General features: G+C 33.1%; 1 protein-coding gene across 1 annotated transcript; it reads left to right on the top strand.

The window, feature by feature from the left end:
- Positions 1-1,338: 1,338 nt before the first annotated feature.
- On the top strand, positions 1,339-6,978 carry LOC107878280 (disease resistance RPP13-like protein 4). The gene is made up of 3 exons (XM_016725216.2): positions 1,339-1,636; positions 2,180-2,266; positions 4,074-6,978. The coding sequence occupies exon 3, from the start codon at positions 4,081-4,083 to the stop codon at positions 6,727-6,729; it is 2,649 nt and encodes an 882-aa protein (XP_016580702.1). The 5' UTR covers positions 1,339-1,636; positions 2,180-2,266; positions 4,074-4,080; the 3' UTR covers positions 6,730-6,978.
- Positions 6,979-11,516: the final 4,538 nt, after the last annotated feature.

Here is an 11,516-nt window from a genome sequence, read left to right as displayed (position 1 = left end):
CATTTCCCCGTCATTTTATGTAGTGATACTATATGAATGTGTCTTTTAACTTAACCTCAAGGGTATTTATGTCTTTCAACTTTAATTGGATGTGTATAAGTAGATGATACTTAAACTTGTATAAAGTTGAATAGTTAGACACACACATCTTACGTGACAATTAATGTGAGCTGGCCATGTAAGATGCATGTGTATATTTGTTCAATTTTATACAAGTTTAAGTATCTACTTGTACACATCCAAAGTTGAAGGATATAGATTCAGTTGAGCCAAGTTAAATGATATGCTTATGTATTATGTCGTTTATATAAGACTAGTTTAATTGTACGTGCCTCGCACGTGTAATGTTTGATTATTTAAAATTAAATGATTTTGTCTGTTGCAGAGATTTTTAATGAAGTGCAAAAAATTTAAATCACTTTTCAAAGATCCTTCACATTCTAATATAATAATGTAAACATAAATATATATTTTAGAATAAACACATATATATTTTACCTCAAGAAGTTCCAAATGGTTAATGGATATCACTTTTGCGTTTGTCATGCAATATCCCTTTCCCTTACTGCTAGAGGATGAGAGAGACACATCAATTTGAACCAGATTTGAAGTACAATTTTTTTTCTATATTAAAAATATTTTCTTGTTTTTAAAGTCAAATCTTTACAAAATAATTAATTATATTCTTATTACATACTTAAAACTTTCAAATATTTGGTACTTCTTAAATTTTTCTAATTCTAATGATTTTATATTTATTTGTAGATTTTTCAAATATTCTTAAAATCAAATTTAAATTAATTTAGAATTATTAAACTAATGAAAAAAGTATTTAGTTGTCATTAATTCTGTTGACTTCTAATAAGTAAATGTTTTACCATAAATATATTTAATTAATTTTTAACTCTTAAATATTAGGAAAATAGAGAAAAGACGATTTTGTCTAAAATAAAGACTTTTAGTGAAGGGAAAACAGTTAAAACAACATTTTTAAGACTATATATATATATATATATATATATATTATGAGAAGAGACTCACCTTAAGAGATCTTACGTAGATATCTTATTCTACGTAAAAAATTAGTGGCACAAATTGGTAACCTCAGAATGAGCAATTTTGACTTGGATTAGCAATAATATATTCAGTATAATTTAACAAGTAAAATTTGTGTAGGATAAAATGTACACAATTTTTATCCTTGTCATTATAAAGTAGAAAGATTATTTTCGATACAAGTAGTGCCAAAAAAAACACAGAATGTGGCTCCTAAAAAGGAAATGCAAATAAAACAAATCTTAAAACTGTTTAACATATGGAGAAATTTCTAGTTGCCTCAGCAGTAATTAAAGAAAATAATTTCCTATGACTACTTAAAATGTGAAAAAGAAAATGAGCCTATAAAAATCTCATGTGTTCTTTTTACTTACCCATCTCTTAAAATAGCATTGATAATAACCACAAACAAAATGGAATCTCCTACCTTCTAGTTATCATTTTTGATACATTAAAGGAGAAAAGGGACCTTGCTCATTTTTGTATTTTTTTCTAAATTCTATATAGGCACTTCCCAAGTTTGAAGAAGCAAAATCTTTCTTTTTCTTCTGATTTGTAGACTTGTAATCACTAGCTTAAGGTAAATATCCCTTTCTTCCATTCTTATACTATGCTTCATTGTTTTAATGTTGCTGTTTAACATGTCATATTTTTCTTCCTTTACTTCAGTTTTCGTGTTACTTGTTATCGCTACTTGTTCTCGTCTTAATTGTTCTCAATATGACTTATACGCTAGTGTATTTGATTTACATATTTGATTTTGATATGCTTACACAAGTTGAGAGTCTATCAAAAACAGTCTCTCTATATACTCTCGCAAGGTAGGGGTAAGGCTGCATACGCTTTACCCTCCACAGATCCTACTTGTGAAATTGTACTAAATATGTTATTGTTGTTATTTAACATGTAGTTTATACTCTATTATACTTAAATCATACTAACTGTTTAAAAAAATTATGATACGATACTTAGTTATGCCAATAGGTGATGTAAAACATGTTATACTATTTTACTTTTAATTGTCATATACTTAGTTCCTCTAAAGGGTTATACATTCTTTATGTATCTCTGTTATGTTCCATTTTCTGTTTTAGTTTTATTTGAATTCATCACTTGTTATTAGGCGTTGAAGAGCTTTATTGGGGGAGACACTGCTGGATTTCTAAGTCCTGTGATCAAAATTGTTATCAGAATATCAACTAACAGTGAGGTAAGAAATCTCAAGATTCATCTTGAAAAGTTACAATATACTTCGTTCATTCCGATTAGTTTGTGATTTTAACTTGACCCTGAAATTTAAGAATGACTTTTGAATTTTGTCATCTTAAATTCAAGATACGCTGAATGTATCAAATTATTCTTTAATCTTATTGTCTTAAACATATCACGTGGAAACTTAAAATTAAAGACTTAACTTAATAAAAAGGTTCTTTTTTTTTTTTTAGTGCTTATTTCCCATTTTATATCATCTCACCAGCAGACCGTTTCAATGTTTTCTTCAGATTACATCAATAGAGCATCTTTGTGATAATTTGATTTACTTTCCTCGACCAATTATTTTCCCTTGCTTCCCAAACATGTTCAGTTCCGTAACACTGTTGTCAGCATGCAGAGTTGATTTCTCAGATGGTCACTGAAGTAATAGTTACTATCTCAAAAAGTCACTTTCTATTAAAACGACATTGAAATAAAGAAGAAATGTGACTTTATGAGATGATAACTATTAACTGAGTTACCGTATGAGAAATCAACACCCAACATGCATAATTCCAGTGTCAGTCTTGCTAAAACACTGATGCAGAAACCTTCTAATATTTCACCCAAGTGTCTTAAACTTTTGTTACTTTTTTTCTGGACTACTTTTCGTTGAGCTGAGGGTCTATCGGAAACAACCTTTCTATCTAGATAAGGTTTGCATACAATCTACCCTTCCCAGGCCCCACTTTGTGAGATTATACTAGGTATGTTGTTGTTGTGTTGTCTATCATAAAAAGTGAAACTGGAATCTGCTAAAAACTGTCAAAAGAAAGGGAAGAGGGATTGGAAAACAAGAAGTTGAAAACAATGAAAATGATGCAGCTGTAAATTGCTACAAAATAGACTTTAGTGAAGAAGGGGAAGCTGAAAATTTTATGAGTGTTTTCTATTTTTCTAGATAGTTAGAAATGCCTAATGTCATCCCCTATTTATATTTGTGTAGAGATATTCTAGATACTATAAATCTAGAGTGTTCTCATACAAATATCTCCCTCAAATATCTAGCACCCTCTAGATCTTTTCCTTTCTAGACTACACCATTCGACATAGCTTGATATTTCTTTCTACACCATTCCTTTCTAGATTCTTCTAACTAGAATTACATAAATATCTAGATATTTCTTCAACATGATTATCCTAAAAATTTACTAGACTATTCTAGAGACTTAACTAGAAATCTATGATTCCAAAAAATCTACTTTAATATTTTAACAAAAACATTTGTTAAATGGATGCAATTGTTTAAGAGACATATCATGCATCCTTTTACTGATAACTATAACCATATCATTTCATATAACTTACTAAAAGCTTCAGAATAGCTTCTTTAGATTCAAATTTTATACAACTCATATATCAAGAATTGACCTTAGACTTGGACATTTCCAATAATCCAACACTTCGTGACACTTAGAGAAAATTTGGAATTTAATAATCCTTTCCAATAATACAGATAGTTTGACAAAATCTGGAAGAATTTAATAAGGCTAGTAGATGAATCTAGAGAAAATTTTGAGTGCTACAGGACCGTTTACATGAAAGACCGTAACTATACAACACTAAACTCTCTTCTAACATTTATCTGATACGACAGCAAATAATTGTCGGTAGATGAAGTAATAACTGATATAGGATCTGTATCAGATGACTAATACCAAAAAGAGAGAAACATTTAATTACCATTGAGCAGGACTCTTGTTTTCTGCTTCCTTTAGTGTCTACGAGGACTCATTACATTTTCAATTTTGATAAATTTGCAGCTGAGATATGGGAGACCCAATCACAAGTGCTGTAGCTAGCCTTATCGTAACAGACTTGTCAAAACAAGTGAATATGCATGCTCAATATGCTATCCAATTTGAAAGTCAGTTTGCGGAGATGAAGAGAGAGCTGAATCACATGCGTGCGTATCTCACTGAAGCAAACAAGATGAAAGGAAAAAACAAGTCTGTCAAGTCAACCTTATCTGACCTTGATGAACTAATTTATGAAGCTGATAATGTGATCACGGATTGCCAAATTCGTGAAGTCTATCTGAGGATGAAAGGGAATCCTTCTTGCTTGTTTCCGTCTCTGAGGGAGATTTCTTTCAGATACAACACTGGAAGGAAGCTGACAGAACTCAACAAGGAGATAGCGAAAATGCATCAGAAACTGAGGACCTTTGTTGGTCCAATAGCTGAACAATCAAGAAGTGATGGAAGAAGAAGTAGACCAACGAGATGGACCTCACACATTTTTAACCAATCTGAAATTGTGGGGTTATCAGAAGATACAAGCAAAATCAAAGACTGGATCCTGTGTCACAGCGAGTCATTACATCGCGTTGGCATTGTAGGTATGGGTGGTTTGGGTAAAACCACAATCGCGCAAAAGATCTACCATGACAGACAAGTGAATGTGAGATTTCAAAAGAAGGTTTGGGTTTCAATATCTCAAACTTACGATGAGCTTTCCATCATGAAGGGAATTTTGAAACAGCTGAGTGCAGATGATAGTGGAACTGACAAAGGAGACCTGCTAAACAGAATTCGTGAAGCTCTTTCACGTAAGTCGTACCTGATTGTCATGGATGATGTATGGAGTATTGATGATGGATGGTGGGATAGGATCTCAAGGGGATTACCCAAGTTTATAGAGCACAATAGTTGTATTATAATTACATCAAGAAATGAGGATGTAGTCAAGAGGATGGGAGCCACAGAATCAAGAATTCATCGACCAAGATTGCTTGATGATGAAGAGAGTTGGTCGTTATTTTGCAAAGTTGCACTTTTGTCAACTAAAGGGAAGTGCAATACTCAATTGGAAGAAGTTGGAAGAGAGATCGTGCGCAAATGTCATGGTCTTCCTCTAGCCATCAAGACCACAGGTGGGATGTTATCATCAAAGTCTCATTCCCTCGGGGAGTGGAAGAGGATATGTGAAAATTTTCGAGAGAAATTGGTATCGGATTGTGAAAGCAATCTCTCTGTAATGGCTTCTTTGCAGCTAAGTTATGATGAGCTTCCTTCTCATCTAAAACAGTGCATATTGTGCTTCTCAATCTATCCAGATGACCATGAAATTGAGGCAGAACAATTGGTTCGTTGGTGGGTAGGGGAAGGATTTGTTCGTGCCGATGGCACAGAAACTGCTACAGACGTAGCTTTTAATCATTTATCTGAACTGGTAAGTAGGTGCTTGGTTGAAGCTGTCCAAAGAAGAAACTTTGATGGCAGAGTTTACAGTTGCAAGATGCATGACATGGTTAGGGACATGACAATTCTAGTCGCAGAAGACGAGAAATTTTGTAGCTTTAATAGAGGCCGGCATATAGCCACAGTTTACTCTAGGCACTTGGGGGTCAGCAAGGAAACAACTTTCCAGTCCTTGGCTGGGAATTCAAAACTAAGAGCACTTCTTCTCACTACTACAAATTTCATTGGCTTCAACAGGAAAATTGCTCTAGCTGAAATCAAGACTCTAAGGGTCTTGGACTTGTCATTTGTCAAGCTTGACAATATCTGTTTACTTGATTTATGGCAGTGGATCACATCACTGAAGCGACTAGCGTATTTAAACCTTAGAGATGTTGCGAACCTGGAAGAAATTCCCGACTCCGTGAGGAAGTTATGGGGCCTCCAAATACTGGTCCTTAGAGAATGCAAGGAACTGAAAAGGCTACCAACATCAATCACAACACTTCCAAGATTGGCAATTCTTGATGTTGGAGGTTGTCCATCTTTTTCATGCTTACCACAAGGTCTCTCTGGGCTTTCAAATCTTGAAGAGCTGTATGGATTCAAGATACCGAGTCTAGCAACAACAGAAGCCTGTCGCCTTAGTGAGGTCGTGACACTGACTCAACTTCGAGTACTGCAATTAGACATAACGGAGGAAAGCACGATAGAGGAGAAGGAATTGGCTGCACTGAAACAACTTCAACTACTAAGGGTGTTATCAATCAATGCAGGCGACTGTGAAAACAAGGACATCATAAGGAAACTGGATAACCTATCACCACCAACGCATGTTGAAGAATTATATCTAAGGCACTTCCTTGGAGAAACCACACCAGCATGGCTCAACCCCATTTCACTTCCCCAACTGCAGTACCTTTGCATCGAAGATTCAAGAGTGATTAGTCACATGACTGAAAATTTCTGGGGAGATAATAAGGGTAGCTGGAACGTCGAAGGACTGTGCTTGAAATTCCTGCCAAGGCTGAAGGAAACATGGGAAACATTCCAAAGTGCAATGCCTGCCCTCAAATACTTAGAAATCAGCCACTGCAACTCCCTGGAAAACTTCCCATGTAACGTTGAGGGTTTAGGATATTGGACAAAGCCAGAGGAAGAAGTGGAAAACAAGGAAGAACAAGACGTGATTTCGTGTCACGGAGGCAATGAAGGTGAAGTCGAGGAAGTACACTGAAATTATAGGATTTCCAATCTTCAGTTTCAGTACACATTTGTGCATTTCTTTTTTTTTTTTTGGTTTGGGAAACTGGTATGATATTATGTGTTGGCACAGTGGAGACTTATTTGCTAGTTTGTATGCTTGTTTTACAAAATATCAGTCACATGTTTGTCGAGGCTTTATTCGAATATAGTTTTTATGTAATGGACAGTTATTCTGTATAGTTTGCTGATTTATATGATTGTGGCTTCGGATTTTGTTGCAGAAAGTATTGTGGCCTTAATATCTATTTGAAGTTTTTTAAGAGGAAAAATCAATATGGACATTGATAGCGAGTATGATAGAAATTAGAAATGTGTAACATAGTGTTTCACTATTCTGGTTGCGTATTTGCATCCAGCAACAATTTTGGAGCTGCAAGATTAGCCATAAGAAGCACTATTTCAACATGCATCCAACAGAAATGCTAATGCTTTACTGGCAAAAACTAAGAAAGCTTATATTTTCCAACTCAAAATGCCGAGTCATTCCATGAATGTCGAACTTCTCGGACACGAAAATATCCGGTGCTGTCATCTCCACGCCATCAATGACCAAAAGAGGCGAACAATTACTCTTAGAAATAGCAGCATTCAAACCAGGAGCCAGTGTCTTGAGTAATGATACATCAGGCAAGAAAGCCAATTCCATAAAAGTATACCTCTTCGGCATTATATGAAACCTTACAATTCTTTCAAGCAATGGTGGAGGAGACGATACAAATCCAAAATTCAAATTAGCAGTATCTTGAATAATCCCATCAAGAACAGAATGCGACTTATTAGCTATCGAAAACGTACCCATCAAAAACAGAATGCGACTTATTAGCTATCAATTTAATGATTCTTGGCCAGTCAACCAAATTCTTCGTATCGTTAGCATTTCCATTAGACATTTCTTCACAAATTGGTGATCGAATAACGTCCATATGTTCGTCCATTCTACGAAAATCCACGCAGAAAATGTTAGGGGAATATACTAGGATGGGGCACCTCTCCATTTCATTCTTTCCATTTTCCCCAAGTTCTTACTTGGATGAGTTGAAGTTAATGGTTAAGATTTAATTAATTAAAGTAGGATTCTAACCATGATTTAAATAATAAATTTTTCATATATTTGCTTTCAAATTTTTTAGCAATCCACAATTATAGCTACAAAGTTATTTTATTTGACACAATCCCTAAATATTTTAAAAAGTTCTCTTTAATTTTTTCTCACCTTTTTTAAATTTTCTTACGTTGTTCACTGTCTAGTGTCTATATCTTCCAATTCTCCTTGAATCTTTTGATATCATTTTACTTATTTTACACTTTTTCTTTGAAACTAACTGTAAGTAGGAATGAAGTTCAGCATTTTTAATAATCAAGTTTCTTTCAATTATACTGATTAGTTATTTATACGTAGTATTTGATGATGTTTAATTGTGTTCTTACAATACTTTGCTAGATTCATAGATTCAAATTGACAAAAAAAAGATTTTTCTATCATCATAATTTTGGTATTGTCAATTTTTTTATAACAAATATTATTTTGGACGAAGAGTAGAAAAGAGAGTTGAGAAATTTGGAAAAAGGAGAATTAGTAAAGTTTTAAAACTAATAAACGTTAATACAGTGAATACGTAAGAAAATAAAAAAAAAAAAAAGAAAAAATAAATTAAAGAGAACTTTTAAAAAATATTTACGAATTGTGCCAAATAAAATAACTTTGTAGCTATAATTGTGGATTGCTAAAAAAATTGAAAGCAAATACATGAAAAATTTATTATTTAAATCATGGTTAGAATCCACCTTTAATCAATTAAATTTTAATCAATAATTTCAACTCATGTCATGTGTCTCTCATCCAAGTAGGAACTTGGGGAAAATGGAGAGGAGCCCAATCCAATATACTACTAACCATGTGTTTTGTATATAATATTTATTATTAAATAGTTATTTATTTAATTTTAATAAAGAATTATATTAAATAGATCAATTATTCGATTATGTGTATGTTTATTTATATAGTAGATGATTTTGTGTATATAGTTTAGTTTACACACGAAAGATTAAATCGTCATTCTTAGAGAAAATACATAAAGTCACCATTGAAGTTGTCTCGAATATGTTAAAAGACATTTTAACTTTACGGACGACCTATTATTCTTCAAAGGTTGTATAGACCATTGTAAATTGACTATCTTAACCGCCTTTGTCATCAATTTTAGTCTAAAAATAGGCATATGTTCCTCACTTTTTCTTTTAATTAAATAATTAAATTAAATCATAGATCAAGGACGAGTTTAACCTGACCAGACCTTTCACCTACCACTTAATCAAACATTTTCCTCTTTTTATTTTTTTCTTTTCTATTTCTCTCATCTAACTCTCTTAATTCTCTCTCTTTTCTTTATTGACTGATGATTAACAATATTGTAGGTAATTTAGAAACTTTGTTGGTCAATTTTTTAGGGAAAATAACTGATTAAATGAAGAACGATTACCATATTAGAATTTTTGTATTTCAATTTTTTTAAAAAAATTGTTCTTTTTGTTCATGTATGTGTGAATGTGTAACACCCTACATGTTCGAGCTAAAGATAAAACAAATTGAACGTCTCTTCAAATGTACTTAGACGTGAATCTAGAAATTTTATTGTATCTAGGTGTAAAGGTCATGTCTTATGTGATGTAGGGGTATTGGGTATGAATTAAGGGCATAAGAAAGCTCTAAAACAAATTTGAGTTGAAAGGTCCTTTAATGATTAAGTTTTCGTATAGGTACATACAAGGACCAAATTTAAACAAGGATTTCTCCTAAAATATTTAGAGTCACATGACCTATAACCTATCAAAGTGAAACTTTTTGAGTCTTCTTTCCAACGCCACCAACAGCTCTTCAATTCGATTCCCTAGTAAAAAGTTACGTGTGTTTAACAAAGAATAGTCAGAATAACCCTATACCTGACGAATTTTTTTTATTTTTTTTCTTTTATTTTCATATTCTTGGAGGTGATTTCGTCTTTTTATTTTTTACCTTATTCTAATCAATTAAACCCTTATTCTTCAGTTTCTAAACGTTATTTGTTTTATGGCAGAAGTTTTATTTTCAGCAGAGGCGTTAGTTTCTTTTCCAGCAGATAAAATCCCCTCTATTCACATCAGTTTCGTGCGTTAAAATAAAGAAGAGTCCTTCTCTTTTCCTCAAGATTCACATGATAAAAGCTTTACTTTTCAATCAGTTTTCATATGTTTTCCGTCAGAAAATATCCAGATTCATCCTATCAATTACAACTCCAAGAAACACAAGGGACTTGATAAAAAATCAAGTACAAATTTCTCTTCCGATTTCAAGTTCTTTCAAACATATTCCTTACTCTCATTTCTAGACATTTTACTGTTATTCAATTCAAATTATTTATACAATCTTATCAATGAAATTGAATGGTTTAATAGTTGTTGGGTGTGTACAGATAACTCTCTGTTTCATGTTTTCCTTTCTAAGTTTTGTGAGTTCCAACAACCCTTGTGATTTGATGTATGAATCATAGATGTTTTTGGCAATAACTGTAAAATATTTACAATTTGTAAAGTTAAGCGATTACACCTAGAGAGCACCTCACTATTTAAAAGAAGTGAGAGAGAACTAATGACATAATTTGTTGATCAAATGTGACCTCTCCTAGTTATTTTTTTGAATTTCTAAATGTATCTACTCTTTTTTTGACTTCATTACGAGATTGTATATCCGTCTATAACATGGTTTTTGCACACGGTCCACTTTCGGGCAGTCCTTATTTGGTTCACCAGTGTCGTAGCCTTGTAGCTCCAATTTGCTTCTTTACTTTCTTTTTCAATTGCATAATCACAAAACATGAACTAGCGCAGACTACTTGTTCTCTCGTAGCAATGTTCAGACAACAAAAAAAACATACTGTTACATTGCTAATTCAAAAATATCCTACTCTATTATTAAGTAAATATATTGCATAGTATGTAAGAGCAACCTCCTCATTCATGAAACCCCAAATGCTCAATAACTATAATAATTCGTGAGGCATGATACCAAAGAGGTTGATTTTCCAAGCATGAGTCCTAAAGGACAAATTCATGATCATTAGCCTAAAACGGAAAATATATGTACGTGAGTCTAAAATGGCTAAACCATGAGCATGATCCTGCCAAGGCTAACATTTTGATCAAGATCTAATCAAATAAATAAGATAACGTCATGAAAATAAGGGAGTTAGTTAGCTGACCGTGAAGGCATAGGTTGAAATGACAAATGCCCAAAACTATATTTGCCGACATAGGATAGAGATCATTCTGCAAGTTGGATGACTCTTTTTTTATGTGTCCCGAAAAGAGACTAACCATGGATACTTGCTAGTAAATTATGTCATGTCACGTCCTATGCCCGGCAAGGTATAGGATGGCTTAGCTGATCAGGCCGAGATCAGACTCCATGCGCTCACATGGTGGTTTATGACGGTTCACTACTTTCTCCCACAAATAATCAAAGAAATTAAATCTACTTTACACGGTCAATTATAAATTTAGTTTACGCTCTTGTTCCTTTTCAGTTGCCTTCACTTATATTTAAATTTCATTGTTACTTCTAATCTCTTGTTGTACTACCCTCCTGAAATTGTTTTTCATACCAATATATTCCACGTATTGATCGTCTTTGGTGCTACATCATTTCATGATGTAGGTTTTGGATCTGAATTCCGTGGTCAAGTACATCATTAGGATTATCATCTTCTGCTATTGGTGAGCCTC

This window comes from Capsicum annuum, chromosome 7 (genome assembly GCF_002878395.1).
Source record: "Capsicum annuum cultivar UCD-10X-F1 chromosome 7, UCD10Xv1.1, whole genome shotgun sequence".
NCBI classification, from domain to species: domain Eukaryota; kingdom Viridiplantae; phylum Streptophyta; class Magnoliopsida; order Solanales; family Solanaceae; genus Capsicum; species Capsicum annuum.
The sequence above is the reverse complement of the archived record's forward strand: the minus strand, read 5'-3'. Positions and strand labels throughout refer to the sequence as shown.

What these genes read in the sequence shown, in the direction of transcription:
- LOC107878280 (XM_016725216.2), top strand. Translation starts at nt 4,081, where the DNA reads ATGGGAGACCCAATCACAAGTGCTGTAGCTAGCCTTATCGTAACAGAC.